Raw genomic sequence first — 19,851 nt, 5'->3', positions numbered from 1 at the left:
GTCCTGTCTCAAGCTTTCCCATCCATTAATGGGAGATTAATTCAACTTAATTTCTCTGTAAACTATAGCAACATCTTGCATCCCAGCCTGCTCAGACATAAATCTTGTCTGTCCTGAAACAGACTTCTTGATCTTTCCTATGGTTCTTTCCTATGCCTGCATGGCTTTTCACCATTTTAGATCAGATGCATTTTTCAGACTGGTGGTAGCGTCGGTAGAATCTCCCAGGCCACCAGTATGGACATTAACATTTTGTAAATCTCACTTTCTTCTAAAAGGCACTCCCTTGTCAAACATTTTCTGCCTGTTCTTTTTTTCCCTAAAGCCTACTTACTGAACTCACTTAATTTGAGACCAATAGCAAAGTCAACATATTGTATTCATAAATTATTACAGAGGAGCTCCACTTTCATCACAGCAGCTATGTGACTTCCTGCAGATCCAACTTGCAGAGCACGCTGCCTTGAATTATGTATCAGGGAGTGGTTACGTCCTTCCCGCCTGAGAGAGCTTTGGTACTCTGATAACCTATATAACCTGTATTTATATTTATTAGTTATATTTTAACAATGTTGATACTGAGGGTCTTCAATAGTGCTAACGTGGTTCACCAACACAGGCTTAGCAATACAAAGTACTGTACAAAATGCCCTCCCTTGCATCAGTAAGGCACCAACACTTCTCCTTAGTATCAACAAACTGAATAGTCCTCATGATGGTACAGTGCAAAGCTTTAATTGATTTTTCCTGTTCTCAAATTTAACACGCTTTGTGCCCTTCCAGAGGACTGAGTCCCATGTAACATAAGAGTCACGGTCTATACTTGGGTGCAAAAATTTTACATAGCAATACCAGAGGCATTCTCTTCTCTGAGCCAGTAAAGAAGAGGTTTCCCAGCAACAGCAACATTGCAGAGGTACTATCAGATAAAACATAAAATCACAGCCCTGAGCGCTTGCTATCATCAAGCATCCCCTAGCACTCAGCACAAGATTGAAGGTGTTCCATTTTCCTGGACAAATTCCCCTGTGATATTTAAATCCCACCTGCAGCTTCACTTTCTCTTAGAGTTCCAGCTCTTGTTTTCCTGCGTGCTGTTAAAAAGCTGCCAGTGTCTAGCTGGGGCTAAGGAAAAGGGGAATTGTGTAGGAGATATTTATTCGTTTGGATGAGTAAACAAAAGACACTTTTTGAAGTTAAGGTATTATTTGCCTTGGAAATGGCAAATGCCTGTGATCAGCACCTCAATTAACTTGTATGCCTAATGCTGACTCTTCTTCAGGAACGCCCCTCTTTCTTCCTGCTTTACAGTACAGAAAGAAAGGACAAGTGATATGAATATTGTAATGATTATCAGTTTTGAAAGGAGGCTTTTCATTTCAGAGTGTTTGCAGTTGCACTGAATAGCTGTGTCTCTACTGCCACATTTTCCTTTGTCTGTCTTAGCTCTGCGGTCTACTCTGTGCCATGATTTAGCTATTTTCTGACATCAGAGAGCTCAGTGTAGACTGGCAAGCCTCAGAAGCTAAGTGAAAGTGAATCTTGAGCAAAGGGTTAAACCGAGTCTCAGCTGTGGTGTGAACAAGAGAGAAAATTTTCCATCAAAACATGCATTAAATTTCCTGTCATATATACTGTATTTTATCCACATTTTGGATGGTCTAATAGATACTATACGAGCTTTGTTCAAAAGTCATCTCACTGTCTAATTAACATATAAGTCATATTTTAACACCTACAGAATTTTCAAGCATATTCATTTGTGGAAATAAAGTCATGTGAACTTTTCAGGTCAAGGAACTGTCACTCAGTACAGATTTGTCCAGTATTTATCACAAACTGAAACATATTTCTGAATAGGCGTGGGTGTTCTGTTGTAATAGAAGTGCTAAATAATAATGGTTATACATTTTGCAAGTGCGAATACATGTATGTGCAAATCTAGGTTTTTGCATGCTCTCATAAGGTGGTTTTCAAATTTTGCAGGCACACTTATGGATCTCTGAAAAATTTGACATTTTCAGAATGAGAACAACTGTATTACTGAGTTCTAAAATAGTTACTCACCCTTCTTTTAAATGTTTACACACTTTAAAATATAGTCAAATTATTTTAGATGTATAAAGCTTGTTAAATTAATGGAGTGTAATAAAAAGTTAGTACATATAAAAATTTATAAGATAAAAGCAATTATTTGATTAAAAAGATATAGCAAAATAATCTTGGAACTAGACTATCATGTATTTGTTGTGCATCGTCATGTTGAAAACTTTCAAAAGGATTACATTGAAGCCAATTAAAAAACCTGAGAAATAGGAGAAATGGATGGATCAAATAAGTCTTTTTTTTAAAGTTAAAGTTTTCTTAATGTTGCCTCAAAAATGCATCCATAGAAAGAAATTAGGAAGTAATTGCTTTTTTCCCTTGGAAAAAAACAACCCAATGAAAACATTTTATGTTTCCTCAAAATTTTTTTCAAAAATATTGAATGTGGTTGTGATTCTTTAAGAAAAATGTATAGTTTTGTTACTTAAACATAAGAAGTCAAAACAATCCCATATATTGAAGAAGAAATTTTGTTTTGTTTTATCTTATCGGTTCTGGCCACTTTCCCTGTTCCTGGCCAATATACATATCCCTGGGATATGTATATTGCTCTTTTAGTGCTTGCTAGAAGCAAAAAAACAGACAGTATTACTGATTTCTGAATGTCTGACGATCATAAAGGACTGCAGAGAAGGGAAGTTATTACTTCCTTGACAGCTCTTTGTAGAATGAAAATGAGAGATGTAGCTATCCTACACCTTTTGCTCAAGACTCCACGGGTTTCATATTACTACCTTTCAAGGCCAGGTAGTCATCTTTCAGCAGTGCAGACAAAAGTAAAAGGGTCAGGTCTCTACTGCTTGAACAGAAGCCCAATATAGACAAAAGATGGTGGGGAAAGAGATGGTTACTTGCTGGGAGAGTGAGGGGAAGAGCCATATCGGCAGAAGTATACAATACATCGATCTAAAGTTGAGATCATGGAGTGCAATACATGACATATCTTATTGAGCATCTGCTCACCTATGCTACTGTCTGCAGTGCCACTAGAATCCTAAATGCACCTATGGTTTAGGGTCCTAGTTAACATTTTGCATAGACCTAATAAGAATTTTATGGTTGCTTAGAGCAAATCTAATGGTCCCTGAAAACTTATTTAATGTGGGGAAGGGAAACAATTGCTTGAAAACAATATTTACCCAAAAGACTAGAATGGCTCATTAGATACATTTGTATATGGGCTTTTTCACTTTACAGTGCATTATTGAAAATAAATATAAAAATGTAACAGCTCCCCTGGAACCACTTAATCCATCACGTACTTTCTCTGTACAGTTCTGTGGTTTACTGTTGTGAAAGTATAAAAAAGCTCTGCAGTGCAAAATACAATCCTTATTAAGTACTGTTACTGTTTCCAGTAAATCATTTCAATAAATAACTCAAGCTTTTAAGAATGTGAGTTTTTCAAACTGTTGTAAAATTACTACAATATATTTTACACCAACCATTTGCCGGATTTGATTTTGCTCAAATTAGGCTAATGTTTGTGATACGGCAGAAATGTGGATAAGCAACAAAAAAATATTCAGGATGGGAGCAGGGAGTTTACCACCTCACCAAATTAAAATATTTTAAATTTCTTAATAAAGAGATACATAAAGCAACATATTAATTGACTAAAACTGTACTAAGTTTTTAGTTGGGGCTTCTGTGAGTACACTCAGAGAGTAGCTTGTGAAACAGGCTCTAGAGGCAATGGGTTGGTTATACTAAATATATACCCTGTCTTGTGAGATAGCTAAGAAAGCAGTGGGAAAAAAAAAAAAAAAAATCTTTTGCATTAATTCTATTAATCACTGATAAGGGACTAAAAATAATTAATTAGGGGATCATTTTTGAAGCTAGACATCCTGAAAATTTTGCAGCCTGATTTTTCCTAGATGCAGAGCACCCATAAATGAAGTTTAGACACAGAAGTCATTCACTATTGTTATTAACAATATCAAAAATAACACAACAAGAGGGCACAAACTGAGCTATTATTCCTTTGGTGTTTGACAACAATTTAAATTTAAGAAAATGAATATTGAAATACCTTACTACTTATTATGAAACATACAGGATACTCATAGAGAACAACGAAATAGTTAAAAAGATGTTGCTCATTGCTGAACACTTATGCTACATTTGATCGTGAAATTGTTAGCTTTTTGGATATTAGGTGCAAAAAAGTGCAAAGAATATTTAGTTAACTGTTACAGTACCACATTACAAAAAGTATTTTCTAGGCCACAAAGGCCACTGCTGATATAATTTATATTAAGATAAATGTATACACAAAATAGTTTTTCAATCTCCACATATATATATCTCTCTGTTTCTATATCAACCTTGCAAAATCATGATGAAAATGATCTAGGTCACAAAATCTCATGATGATAACAGTGATGGGAGGAAAAATACCCCACAGAGAAGAGCTTTCTCTCCTATTTAAAAAATTACTCAGCCAGAGCAAAGAGAGGAATGAAATTCTGCAAGGCTGCTCTGTATTTATGGTGATGAAAATACAATTTTGAGCAGGGAGGATCAGTGTTCAGCATTACCAACCCTCTCTGGGAAAAACTATTTCTGTGTAGAGGTCATGAATAGCAACCTGGAACAGACATTAAAAAACTTGGGCTGTAGCCTTTTTTTTTCCTTTTTTTTTCTTTAAATTTGTAAAGAATGTCTGAAAGCTTTTTTTGTTTGTTTGCTTGCTTGCTGTATTTGTAGGCACAGAAGGCGAGGTATAAAACCTGACTCCTTTTTTGCCTTAGAAACACCTGTAATGTTAAGACCAGACTTCCTAACTTTCCTGGTGCAGTTAAGACACTTCAAGGCATATTTGACTGTCTTAGAGATTAGTTAGCAGAATGGAGGGACTGGATCTCCATAAATGTATTCTGTGTCAACCAGGCCAAACTAACCAAGCCAAAACGGTTCTTCAGAAGTCTGTCTAACCTGCCTTTTCCCTTCATAACTAGATTAATTCCCACATATTCTTCCATTATTGTAAAACAATCTTCCATTGCCATTTTTCTGATGTATGACACTTTCCTTCTGTAAAAACACTTGTTTTGGAAAATATTATCTTCTCAGTTTTCTTTATACATTACAAAGATACAAAAAGAGGCACCACCCCATTTTTTTTCTAGATGAAGTTCAGCTTTCAAAATCTCAGGCCCAATCATGCAGTCTTTGCCATGCTCTTCATAGAAAGAAAAAAAAAAACAGAAAAAAAAAAAAAAGAAAATAACTGTCTGATTGAGGTAAACTGCAGTGCTAGAAAGAGCTACATCCACAAAATAATATGTAGTTCTCTTCCAATTTTTAAAACGGCTCACTTCAGCCAATACTTTTTTGCATTTGCTGTCACTGTGTATTCTAATAAATGAATTCACTAGTTTATAAAATTGTTACATTTCAATTTCTCTCTTTGTATATTGACACAAAACATATCTCAAATTCATATTTGGCATATAATTCTAGAGGCATCCAGCCAGGGACCAGAAACTACTCCACGTGAGCTATTCACTCAGTCAAAATAACTTCAAAGAAATCTAATACTAAGTCAAGAATCAGAAAAATGTTCTGTGTAACTGCAGTTTTTGGTCGATTTTTTGAACAGCTAAAATACATTAAATAAACTCCTCTACTTCAGAGCATTCTCTCGCCTATGGTTTGACCTGCATAAAGACAGAGTAAGGACTGTATGATGCCAGCAGCAAATGGGCTATTTTGAAGAGCCTGGATGCACCTCATCAGGAGACACCTACATCTCCGTGGAGCTACGTCAGTTTCCACACAACTCATTGCAGACATATTTACTTTCCACAACGATACCCGTACATGTGCTGTTCAGTGCCACGCAGAGACATCCGAGCTAGCTCTTCATCAGCCGCTGGGTACCTGAAGCAAAACAGCCGCTGAGTACAGCCACCTGCCTGGGTGCACGTGCCTGGTTGTTTTGCTGGACAGGCTAACAGGTTCCTGTAGGAGCAGCGGGCGTCTTGATTGCTGGAAGAGTATAACTGCATAGATCCAGTTGTGAATCCTGTTCCATAAAGGCTGAACTAAAACCCAGTGAAGCCAGTAGGGTCCTTCTCATCGGCTTCAGTGGGCTTTTGATCAGCCCTTCCTCCCTGCCCAAGGAATGAACTGACTTTCCAAACACTCAAAACGTAACAACAGTTGTTTTTTCATGCAACATTCAGTTTGAAGTGTTATCTTGAGAAGTCATACAGGATTTAGTGCAATTTAGAAGAAATTTACTACAAGAGCTATATATGCTCTCCCTCAAAAGAATTAGGCATTACAAGTTGCAGTGGTTTTGAATTGCTTAAGGGATTTTTTTTTCTGATTTCTTTGTCTATGCAAAGATATGTCATATCAAAACACTGCTTGGATATGACACTGGATATATGCCAGCGAGAAAACAGGTGAATGAATTTGTATGAGGAAGGGTGATATTTGGCTCAAGTCAACTTCATTCACATATTAAGAAATTATTATAAACTGTAATATAAGACTTAGAATAGGAAAAATGTATTTTAATAAAAAAATATGGATACAGTTCATCTGCGGAAGCCAAACCTTCTATTTATGTAGATGTGAGCTACAAGGAGCTTTGGACACTGAACACGATGAATCCACACTTGTTCCCTAGGGCGTAAGCGGTGGTTTTGGTGATGAACAAGATCCCTGGCTATCAAAACTGGTTGCTCTGCCAGGTAACTGCAAGAAAAGTGTTAGTTTTACAAACGTCATCATATCTGGCCATGCATCACACTGATTTCAGAGGATGAGAGACTCCCTCAACGAAGAACCCGAATCACATCTAGACCGTTTCTGGATCAAAGTCTCCAGCAGAACTAATAATGGAAAGAAAATTCCTAAAGTGAGCTCCTAAAAATACCTCTGACACCTTCCACAGGAGTGGGTTTATTTCACCAATCAGGGGTGGTACATAATCCAGAGGAAGCCATGAACCTCTGAAAAGAGCCTTCTCTGCTGCACTGACTCAGTTTCCCTGCCCTCACACTTTAGGTGTTTTACTGAAGCCTTGCTGTTGGGCTTTTTCTACCTGTCACTGGAGATGCTGTGCAGCCATGTGCTACACAGTGGGAAAAACAAACGGCCCATGATGCCTCAGACAGCAACTCATTCTTTTACAGAGATTGGGTTTGGGGAGGGCTAAACAGTATGTCCTCTGTGTCCCAAAGCAGGGCCTGATACTTCTTGATGCTTCAATATGAATCTTTCTGAACCCAAATATGTGAGCATTTTGTATACAGAAAACCAGTAAGATGTGGCCACAGCGGGTTGAAGAGGGAGTCCAAGCCCAGGGACTTGTAAATATAATCACCCATGCATTTGAATAAACTTCCAATAAGTGTCTGTTTGAGTAACTCTGGAGGTAGCTGCTGTTATGTTGCCTCAACTTAGCCTAATCAGCAGGCCAGTTCCAGATTAATGTTTTAGCAACATAACTGTTCATGCTAAAGATTTTTTAATAGGAAATGATTGCTTTTGAAATACTTGCAAAAGATCTTTTCTAAGTGGATGTAGGCTCCTTATCATAATCTCTGGAAATTTCAACTGTCTTAATTGTTTAATGGTACAATGCTGTCAGCGCATCATGGAAACTTTTGAAGTGGTGCATTTAAGTAATCAATAAATGCAACTAGATTTAGGTTGTGCTAAGGATCTTATAGCTGCTCCACAGATGCTACACTGATTTTCATGATTCTCAGAAGCACGTAAGTGTGAGAGAGACAAAAACATTCAATATACTGAGAAGGAGAGAATTTCGCTACTTCTTACCTCTACTAGTGGATGCCAGTGAGTTATTGGTTTACGTGGGTAAGCCAACATTTCATTCCAATGATCTCTTCCAAGCCCTTCAGCATCAATTCCTGTCCGACATACCCCAATGACCTCATTGTGCCCTACTCTGAGAATTGCAGAGAGGCAGAATTTTTTTTTAATAAAAATAGTTTTAATAACATCTGATGTATAATTCAGTTTACTGGTTTAGTGCAGCACAGAATACATGCCCAAAGTTTTCACATTATTTATTACAGTTATTAGTTTTAGTGTTAGTATAGTAATATTAAGTTCTGTAATGGTAGCATCAAAAACCTCCAGCCACTACCAGAGTGCTTCTAGCAGCTATAAAAATAGCAATGAAGACATAACCCTTGCCATTAAAAGGTTACAACCCAAACGGCACAAGGACAGAAAAGGATGATAATACACCAAATGATCTAGAAGGAAAACACGCTTAAATTTTGTGGGAGAGGAAAGTGAAGGAAGATGGTGGAGAGTACATTTCCTGCTGCAAATGCTTCAGATGTCATCTCACACTATATTTCCCAGTTCTAACCCTTGTGGTCATTGGACCATCAGCCAAAAATGTGAAAGGGAGGGGTATAGCCGTAATAGGCTATACCTTAATACTTCATATTCCTGGCAGCACCATAGAGTTGTCGAGGGACTCCAGAAAGTAATTTGCTGTACCTTGCCTATATGTACCTTACAATAATGTTTCCTAACTTCCTTTAGCCAATGCTTTGAAAGGAGCAGCTGAAGAGGATGGAAAGTGTGCAAGTTGCCGTGCTCTTCCCCCCACTAAGGGCACCCGCAGTGCCCCTTTCACATCTGACTGAGAAAGTCTTCCTGACAGAAGTTGGAGGATGATCAGAAATCTGACGGCGAGGAAAAATAATCTGAAGGTTCATGTTACTAAACTGGACTTTCACTGTTTATTTGCCCTGCAGTCTCAAGAGCTCATTACTAATAGCACTTGAAGGAAGCAGACTTGGCTCAGGCTTGATTCTGCCAGTCACTGTCTAGTTTAACCTGCAGTCCTTGAGCTACTCTAAGCAGGAGTATCTTTCTGTCAGTTCTCGGTGAGGACATAGATAATTGAGGCTCAGATGTGTTACCCGTTGAGCGCTGAACCCAAAGGTTACAAAGCTTCTTTATTGAGTCAACCGAAGGAGTAATTATGACTTAATTAATGAGGTAATTAGCATCTAATTCTTTTTTAGTTATCCAATTTTTCTTTGATTCTAAATACCTGGCATTTAAATAGAAATCAGAGATGTGAGGGTCTTTTTAAAACTGAGACATACCTGATTTATAAAGCTTTTACATAGTCCAGCCACCAGAGGGGGACAGAAATGTATGCCAATGCTAGTGGCCCATAAGAAGATTGAGCCATGTTTCTTCCTCATCGCAGTTATTTATGATGCAGATAAAATGGCCTGAGCTCTAAACGGTATAGAAGCTTTAAGCCTCTTCAGGAAAAGACCTAAAGGCTTTATCTTTTGTGACAGTGAACCAATTTGAAAGTTCAGGGAGGTAGAAAGCAGTCAACAGTGCAACAATCAGGTAACCTCTCACTGAAGTTTAATGTTCAAAAAGCAAACTGTGCTTACCGGTCGTAATCCATCACTGCAATGGAGAGGCTGACCTGGTCCACATTCTCTGGAGGGATATCAAAGATGATGGCCTCATTATAAACAGGATTGAGCGTGTTCTTCTTTGTGGTCGTTTTTCGCTTTTTCAGTCTTCGACCCTCACACATCAGTGACACTTTGACATATGGATCTGTGTAACAGATAATCATGGGCATTTGGACTCAACATCATTCAAACGTAGCATAAGAGCAATATTTTTTTGTAGGAATGTCATCTTCATAAGACAAAAAATTACAAAGATTTTAGTGACCCTGGCAAACACTGCTTTCAATATGCTGTCAATGCAAAGGAAAGGTATAGGCATTCTGAACAGACATACCGACTGCCAGACCAAAGACAGCCAGTAGATCTGAACAGGGCCTATACTGATTCTCCTGCTACTTCCATTTCACAGCCATGCTAAACATACAAAAACTGAGGAGTTCCTCTTTGTCCCCTTCCTGAATAGACTCTGCCTTCTTATTTAAAAAAGAAGTAGATTCACCTGATGCGCCAGTTATATCCATTGCTTTGAGATTCCTACATTTGATGACTGTAAATGTCATTCTCCCAGCAGTAGGCAAATAACAAAGGGAAAACATGATTTCACCCAAATCTATGCTTTCCTGAAAAAGAAAAGCAATGATTAGAAATCTGACCGTATTTCCAACAATTCAGTCCAGATCATGCAAAAATGTAGAATTTTTTTTAACATGGAGAGACTTCTTTTGTAGCCTCAGATGCTTTTGAAGAGGTCACAAACAATTTTCAGAAATTATTTCTATAAAATACGGAAAGAGTACCAACAGGATAATATTTTAGTGACAGGATCTAGAATTACTAAACTGAGAAATTAAACCAAAAGCAGAGCCAAAACTTTCTGGATTCCTGATATATTTGTGTTGAATTCACACCAATGAAAAAGTACTGAATGTAGAATGTCAAGTTCTGATGTTGAAAAGACTCAGACTCCTTCCTCCCCAATAGAAAGAAATATGGTGGAATATTTAGATCACACACATTTACATGCCTTTTAGCTACTGGAATTTATGTAGATTTATTTCTGCACACATGTACACATATGAAAAGTTTATACCAAGTGCTTTGAAAAGATGAATGTGCTTTTAAAGTTTCTAGCTTTATTGCTCTTACTGTTCTTTGAGGGGTTGTTCTGTTTTAGAGAAAAGCAAAGTAAAGGAGTAGCACCTACAACTTTCCTGGCTCAAGGGCAACTTTTTGGAGGATAATATACTCAGAAAGATGAATAAGATCCATCTTAATAATCCTCACAAAGAGATAGTTTCTACATTGAGACAATGTGCTGTGAATTCGTGCAATATGATGTTGCTATACAGTTCAGATGCTACAACACTTGAGAAATGTAATCTAAGGAAGAGAGGTTCCATCAATTCTTATTTTTTCTTTCCTCACAGTTATGTAATTATCCTAATACCACAAAAGTTTAGCTGTTGAGATGTTAGTTATGTTCTAAATTCCTAATTCCTGTTCTTCTAAGGTTTTAAAAACACCCTCAAAAAAGCCCACGGAAAATTGCATATATTTTTAAATATGAGCTTGTAAGGAGCATATAAGGAAGTCACTTCTGTAAGGCAGCCATTCTCAAGCATGCTTATGTGATCTCAAAGGACTTTCTTTGACTGCTACTAAAAAGCTTATTTTTAATATCTGTCAAACCTCCAGCTACCCCAAGAGTACAAATTTGTTTGAGAACTGCTGGATTTATGGTACAGCTGTTCTAGTGTGAGAAGGCAAGAATGATATATTTTTAAATGGTACATACTAAAATAATGATTGTTGTGTAGAAGACAAATACATTGCTTATAGTTATGAGACAGACTGGGGCTTCTTGTTCACATTTTTCAGCTGCTTATATGAGCAGTTTTATTGACTTCCTTTGGGTTAATGCTCTGTCTAAATTGAAATAGGTACTTCAGATCTTTCTTGAGTAAAGATGGACTTAATCACGTGCTTCAGGGTTGATTGTTGTTGGTTTCCCCCCCACCCCCCGCATTGCAGACTCTAGATTGAAGAACGCAGTTTTAGAATAGCTTTAAATTCTCTGTTGCACTGTTAATAAAATATGATTTTTGTGTAGGTTGTTCAATTCACATGTTCAGTCATTTTGCTGGGATTCTGTTCTGAGAATGAAAAGATTGATGAGCTTGTGAACATGCACTGTGAGCAAATTTCATGCTTGTCGGGATTTCGGGATTTCAGGATTTCAGATTTCTCAGCATATCAAAACGGTCTAGCTCATGCAGTCCACACAGGATGAATACAGCTATTTGACATCTCCTTAGCCCAACCCCCCTGCTTTGCCACACAGAGCGCAGAATTTTGTGCCACAGAGTACATTAACAAACTCACTTTTCTAATTCAGAAAATATAAATAAAACTTGAACAAATGAAGTGTAATTCTTTTCACTCATTTGTTAAAGTGGCAAGTTCTCTCTGTTATATTTTACAGTTTTTGTCAGATCTGAAATCTGGTTTAAGCACAACTTCTGTTGCTAGCATTACTTTCTGAATTTAGAGTCTGATTGTTGTTCCTCATATCCATATGTGAAAGAAATGTCACTCTTCTGTTTGAAAAGGAAATATAGTTCCCCCATATCCAGTGCTTCAAAGTTTAAGGTGTATGCTGAGGGAGGTGATGAAGATGAGTTGGATCAAAAAAAACAGTGGGCAGCTCATAAAAGGGACTAATTCTTCCTGCTTCAGAGAGATGACTTGTGTAGGTGAATATAGAAAAAATCATTTTTGCAAGATGGGAGTATGAACTTGAGTATTCTATTATTTCTTTTTGAAGAGAAATTGGATGGACACTCAAAGGTTTGGGTGAGCTCAAATGATAAACAAGAATACAGACAGACAGGACTATTTACCATGACTTAAATACTTTAAAGGAAACATTGCTCAAAATACTTGCAAAATTCCATATGGTGGTTACTCTGCCCTACTTTTCTGAAAAGCAAAGAAAAGCATCAGTGCTTAACAAAATGGCAACGGTTTGAGGCTTATGCTCTGTCCTTTCTCTTTCCTTTCTGAACATCATGCACTGAAATTATATTGAAAAAGAGCTTGAAAAATCCCCTGCAATCGAACCCAGTGATTTGAGCATGCAATGAATAAGATGACTTAATGCAAAAAGAAATGTTTGGATAGCAAATGAGGGGAATCTTTTCACTCTGCACAGCAGACTGTCCGAAGTTACCGGACCTCTGTAACCTGTGTATTGACTACTCAAGCTAAAGTGGTAAGGGATGGTTTTAGGATTGGGAAAAGGCTCTCTACCACTCTACTGTTTATGCAGGCATTTTCTGACACCTGTGACCTATAACTGGAAAAAATGTGGCTTGTGCTGCCCTGAAATGTCTGACTTTCATTTTGTGGAACAACACTCATGTTGCTCTATGCACTATTTCAATAGATAAATTCTGCAGTAGACTAGAATAGATATTTCAAATAAACACTCTTGTCTATATCAAAGACATTTATGAGTCACGCATTGTAAGATCAAAGGGCTAGAAATAAAATTAGTAGTTACCCTACACTAGTCCGTAACACCATTTAACTCTCCTCCTGGTGGAGAGAACTGGCTGTCCTATATTGCCGCCACAGACTAGAAGTTCCCATGGTCCTCAGATCAAGTTCAAATATAAGTCCTTTCAGAATCCTTTGAAACAACTCTGATGATTTTATCTTTTCAATTTAATTTGGTACTAGTTGTGGCATCTGATGTTTGGTAGAGAGTGTCTTTTTGGTTAGTAAGGAATAGAAAATCCTAGTACTTTTACTCAGTTTCTATTCTGAGTATCTGTTGAGTTTGGTGGTCTTTCCTCATACTTGGGTGAACTGAGTACATTTTGTAAGGAGCTCTAGAAGTCAGGGCAACTGGGGTTTAAGATATTAAAAAGTGCATCATTAAAATAAATATTCTTTGGAACCCAATCACACAGAGTGAAACCTAAGACTTATGAACGTTTAAATGTTCTTTTGAGGGATTAACATTAAAATTATGCATATATATGATAGCATCAGAGACTGGGTATTGGGTAAAATGTCCACTCCCCACCAGCCCCACTTTTTTGTTAACTTGAGCATTACTCATGAATTTAGAGCTGAAAATACAGGTTCAGACCTAGATAATGAACAAAGTAAAGCTCAGCATTTAAACTTCTCATGGCAGTCTTTGTCTACCACATTGATTATCATGAGTAATATTTTTAAATGCCCTGGATCCTTAAGTATTATTGATTTTAATTGAGATTTAAAAATAGAATTTAAATTGCTTCAGAATCCCAGTGCTCTAGAAAATTCTTATTTCTCTCACTTTATAATACACTAGATAATTAAGTTCACACAACTCATCCGAAAGGAACCCTTCAGTACAAGCCAAGGCATAGACTGTCCTCAACAATCACGTCTGCATTACAGTCCACTTCAAACAAAACACGACTCAGAAGACACAAGCCTGGACCCAGTGGTTGCCATTCATGCAAATTTTTAAATATGCTTCAGATTGTCTTATGTGTATCATATATTCAACTGGAATTGCACATTACTTAGGTAACTCCCATGAAATTTTATCTCTTTGTTAGGTCTATTTTGAGTTTTTCTTTTTCTTCTTAAATTAAACTTAGATTTCAATTAACAGCTAGCTTTACAGATGCTTGTAATGATTCCTCCCCACCGACTTCCAATAACAGGTACAGAAAAAACAGCATCGAGCACAGCTGCACTAAAGCAAAAGGAAGCATTTGTTGGTACTGCATATCTCTTCTTTGTTTATTTCCCTTTTGTGTACACAAGCCATCATATAGAACTAAGGAACTGGAACGGTGGTAAGTGCTATACCAGCTTCAGTTATTTTTATGGCTCCCAGTTTACCTCACTATCCAATCCATTTTCTGGTACGGCAATGCTAGAACAAAATAAAACAAAGAAAACACTGACCTCAAATGCGTATGTCAGCTATTCAGATGAACTTGGTTTTTTTTAGCTACACTACAGAATACAGGTTTTTCAAATAGCATAATTATCATCCCACATGAGCAACCGCACCTGAATGGACGTGCTAATCATTTTTTCCATTAGGTTACCAAGGATCCGTCCACATTCCCTGCTTTATGGACTCTTGGGAAATCAGACCAGGGGTTGGCAAAGTCAGATGAAAAAATGGTCCTTATTCTATTATTTTTGTTATCTGACCCCTTTGACACCAGTGCTCTCATTTTCACACTTATGCCTGTAGAAGAAGTAGGAGCATTTCCACAGAGGCTGGGCTCCCTACTCACAATATGGATAAACAGTGGAGGGATGTGAGGAGAAGTCTGAAGCCCTTGTAGGGGAGCATCGATTAGTCTGATCAAGATTTTAGAGCCACTGTTGCAGGGGAAAGCTTTGCTGTTTCTTACTCCTTTTAATTTTCCCAGTTGTTTCCATTAAATTCAATTGAAGAGACAACTTTTAGCTAGGAACCTCTGCAAATTCAGTGAGGAAGTTAGGCAGAGATCTTTCCATGTTCAGGGTAGTTTCTTCTCACACACCACCACTCATAATCCTAAACTGAATGGGAAAATTTATTTACTCACAGTGTAAGAACTTGTGTAATCTCCTGTGGAGAAGAATTAAGAGGTGGCCTAAATGAGCATCAGCTGATTCAAGAACAGAAACAGGTGAAGGGAATTGTGAGCAGACATGTGATCGTTGCCCGAAGGAAGATATAAGGGAGGCAATGGAGAGAGACAGGGGAGAGAGGTGCAATGGAGGGTGATATGGCAGGGCTGCCCTGTTATGATAAAGGCTGTATCTGTATGCCACAACAATCTCCCTCCTATATTCCAAGATCTTCACTGGTTTCGTATGCCAGCAGGAATCAAAACCTTATAGGGAGCTAATATGTGCAATAAGGTGTCATTTTTGCATCTTTTTTTTGATCACAAATGAACTCTAGGCCATTTTTTTACTAATGGTTGTTTCTTTTCCCTTGGTTTTTGAAGCTTTGCAATTCAAATGAAGTCTTAAAAGAACAACTCACTATGGATTCTTACAATAAGCTATGTAAATGTTACTGGAACTAAAAAAATCATACAATTTTTTTGTTACTTGAGTGTCATTAATTTCTGTGGTTAAAATAACAAGTATTTGAACAATTAATACTGCGTTAGAAATCTAATTCCCTAAAAAACATCTTTGTTGTTACTTTCGTGATCATTCAGATTATCATAATCCACAGCAATTAATAATTTTAATTCTTAAACACAGAACTACTTTCCTATTAATTATAATTTAAATGATGTTTTAAAGATTGCATGTGAGAATAGCATAGTGAAAATACAAAGGGGTGGCATGAATTTATTTTGTGCTTGATTCCTAAACAAGTGATTTGCAAATCTTTTTCTCTTCATTTTCCTGCTGTATTTTGAGTAAGCATCTGTACTAAGTAATAATACTTTTCTAGATATCAAAGAAGTTATTCAGGCATTTACATGCTTAGACTTTTAACTGCTTCCTTTAGTCACACTGAAAATTTCTTTTCTTACAGTATGCAAATTAAAAAAAAACATTGGCAGAATTAGAACTTTGGATTACTTGAATACACAGGAAGATAATTCCCCCAAAGGACAGATTTCTCTCTCTCTCTTTTTCTTGTTCTGTTTAGAAACATTTTTTTAAAAAAAAAAAAAAAAATATATTTTCCTGCTTTCCAATAAAAATTACTGACCTCAAGCTTCAAGAATCAGGGATAAAATAAAACATAAAAATAAATGTTGGGGGTTGCATGGAAAGAAGACAACCTGTCCCCTCAGACAGTTAGTTAAGAATGTATGAAGACATTTATGGGTTTGAGGTATAGATTAAGAGTTAAAAGAATGATAAGAAAGAGCAGTACAGAAATCTACCAGTCTGTCTGTTTTCTCATCTATGCATTTAGAATTTGATGGCATTTATGCTATCACAAAAATTGTCAAAAGTTACATGAAGCTTGAACTGGAGAGCTAATTCTGCCACCTCTCAAGGAGATTTTACTTTGGAAACCTTGCCCCCACAGCTAATATTTGTTTTCCTCTCCTGTTACTCTTTGCATATCAAATCCAGCTCTTTTTCTTCCTCCCAGCACCACTTACTGATTGAGCTGTTGTCCTGGGAAATGAATCAATGAGGTTTGTGTTTGTTCTTGCCTCTGTAGAAGGCAGTATGGAAGCAGTGGGGCCTGTTACTCTATAATGACTGTGTCTTCAGCTCGAGGAGGCCTAATGCTTGTTTTAGCCTGACATCCTGATTGCTCTGGGTAAGCGTAGCTGCTGATTGCAGTCCTGATTGCAAAGAGAGGACTCCCTGAGATAGCACGCTGGGTCCAACAGGCTGAGTGCTCTCAATAGCAACCCAGGAAGCCTCCTGGGTGCTTCTTTTGTCACTCCCTCTGTACATAACCATCTGTCTTGTGCACCAGGGGGGTAGTTTCATCTTGCCAGGCAGCAAGGAAGCCCATTCCTGCTTCAGAACAGCTGAGAACAGAGGTACTTCTGTGAACTAACTGTGGCATCTACCGGCACGTGAATGAAACAAAATGTATGCAGCTTCCAACACAAAGATGCTCTTCTGGAGCAGCAATGCATTGACTGCAAAGAGATTATTTGCAGTGAGAAACTCAGAGAGCACTTAGGGCACAGATCAGTCAAGCCGTGCACCTTAGCATAGGTACCGTGGTACCACCTGGACGCAGAGATATTAACTTCCCTTGAGGAAACCATATTCTTTGTTCATCTAATATTTCTTACTTTTAAGGTAGACTGAAAGAAGCAGTTTGCCTCTAGAAAAGCAGAATATTCAAATAATTTATTGTTTCAAATGAAAAGAAACATTCAATAACAATAGAAACCTTCCCTGTGTTCAGTAACTGGACAGAAACCTACCCTTTCTCCATCGTCTTTCCTAGTTATCGCCCAGAACCAAAGCAATCCCAAACCTAAATGAAAAACCTCAACACGTTTCCTGTAAAGACTGACCCAGAGTATTTGCTCATGTACTCAGCAGCAGATCATCACGTGAATCCTGTGTCACCAGCCCTGATTAGAATTGAAAAGTGCCAGCTATTTTTGGCTTTAAAGGGGCTGTTCCCACTATAGAGATCATAAATGTTTCTATATTGACAAGCCTTTACTTTTTCACGTATGTTTAACATTGTGTTAAAGCTTTTATGTACATTTCCAGAAACACTAATAGTCTAAGTCCATTCTGATGAGGATGGCTAATTGTAGAGCGTAGTCCCCCACCTTGATGGTGATAAAGCATTTCCTGATAGTGCTGCTCTTCGAACACTAAGAAATAGGACAATCCTTATAATGTGGCCTCAAAGTTTGACTACCATAGGACAAATCTTTGCCAGCTCTATACCACTACTGCCTTACTCAAAGTAAGGTCTAATGTGCCAATTTTTGTCCACCCAAAAATAGTGAACTATGGAGAAAACTAAGCAAAGACAATGCCTGCATCTGCTCTGGGTGAACTGCAGAGGTGGGCTTCATTCTTGTTTGATCAGCAAGTCAGAAGAAACTCTTTCCATAACAGAGGCCAACAGCCTAATCCTGCTAGATTACCTGGGTGACATCCTACTCTGGCGAGAGTTTGAGATTGATCTACTGAGACAACTGTTACTGTCCCATTTATTTGAAAAAGGTATCTAAGCACTTCTGTCTTTTCCAGCAATGCTTTTCCAGCAATGCTATTCCAAGTGCTTTAGAAACAGCAATCACACATCATGTGCATCACATGAAGTCTGTGTCCTTACAAAACCTTCTTTTATATCCCACTTCACAAATGAGAAAACTGCAGCACTGAAATGCCTTGTGTTGGAAAACTAAATAATCAAGTTCCATCCGTCTACATGAGATAATTCAAGAGGCTACAAATATATGACAGCTCCATGACTAAGATCCCCAAGAGACTACCATTGTGCTGGAAATGGCTTTCGTCTAAATTCTGAGCCCTTTTTTTTTTCCCCCAGTTGCATAGTTTCCTATAATTGGTTATACTAACAGAGTTCACAGAATACCTGTCAGAAAATGTTTCTGACAGTCACTTGCCAATTTTTTCAGGCAATGACGTTAGAGGCAGAGATTTCCAAAGCCATCAATCATTTTAAAAAGTATAATAGGAAGTTAATAAACTTTTACATCCAGAAAGTGTTAGATCACAAGAGGTGATCTTTTTGCCTAAACAATTTTACAACACGGAATATTTGCACTTAAGTGCTTGTTAACAATTCCAATAAAGGAGTTTTCTTTTTTTAAAATATGCGGTATATTTTGATAGTAACAAAACCTCAGAAATGTATGCAAAAATCACAAGCACTTTGCAAAAACAGAAGCTAGATATGTTGATTAAACAATTCATTTGATATTATTTGTTCACCTCTGATGTTATGAATTAATTTCCTAAAGTGTATTAAGAATTACAGTATTCCAATATACTGAACAACCTTCACAGGTGGTCCAAAGCTGCCTCTTGAGTTTTTCTTTTTTTTAATTAATCAAACAAACAGAAGTAAATGATGGATTATTTATTGAAAATTCAATCACCCATGTATAAGCAAAATTTGGGGATATTAATATCATCAGATATCTAGGATACTTCTTCTCCACAACCGATTTTACACCAAATTTACCTTGATAATTTGACATTAAGAAATGAAAATGCTTCAGCACTTACAACAGATATATGCTACATATTATATTATATAATAGCTGCAGGTTTTCAACTTAACATATAACGAAGAAACAATGATATGAATGAAAAATTAAAGGAACAAAATACAAACTACAAAAGATGAATAAATATCAATAAGTTGAAAATCATAAGAATAAAAATAAGCAAGTGGGGAGGCCAATCCTGCACTTGTATAAAATAGTTTCAAATTACTATTATGAGCAAAAAAAAAGTATTAAAACTGTGAATTCCCACAGAGTCATTGGTTTTATGTCCAAAAGCACTCAGTGCAACCATCCAGCCTGATTTTCCCCAGACTGTGTATCTTCTGTACCGAATAAAAACTCTTTACGGATGTGCAAGCAAATCTTTTAAAAAATGATGTTAACTACTGACAGAGTTTTTGCATAGCAGAGAATCTCCTGATCTCCTGTGGTAACCTCCTTCACTGATAAAATGTTGCAGTTCATTTCCTTGGTAAATCTGTCTAGCAGGTGTTCAACTCCAAGGCTGCAGAGCCTTGTGAGATAAAAACAGGTTCTTTCCAAGCAGGTAACAGGAATGAATTTTA

General features: G+C 37.2%; 1 protein-coding gene across 1 annotated transcript in view; it reads right to left on the bottom strand.

Moving 5' to 3' along the window:
• Positions 1–4,757: 4,757 nt before the first annotated feature.
• Positions 4,758–19,851, bottom strand: part of SYT10 (synaptotagmin 10) — a 37,753-nt gene continuing 22,659 nt past the window's right edge. The window contains exons 4-7 of the mRNA XM_075158294.1: positions 10,054–10,174; positions 9,528–9,699; positions 7,909–8,038; positions 4,758–6,819 (exon numbers count right to left, since the gene is read on the bottom strand). Coding sequence (XP_075014395.1) covers positions 6,748–6,819; positions 7,909–8,038; positions 9,528–9,699; positions 10,054–10,174 — 495 coding nt within the window. The 3' untranslated portion in view covers positions 4,758–6,747. The remainder of the gene's footprint in view (positions 6,820–7,908; positions 8,039–9,527; positions 9,700–10,053; positions 10,175–19,851) is intronic.

The sequence above is a fragment of the Calonectris borealis genome, chromosome 1 (assembly GCF_964195595.1).
Source record: "Calonectris borealis chromosome 1, bCalBor7.hap1.2, whole genome shotgun sequence".
Classification (NCBI taxonomy): Eukaryota; Metazoa; Chordata; class Aves; order Procellariiformes; family Procellariidae; genus Calonectris; species Calonectris borealis.
The sequence above is the reverse complement of the archived record's forward strand: the minus strand, read 5'-3'. Positions and strand labels throughout refer to the sequence as shown.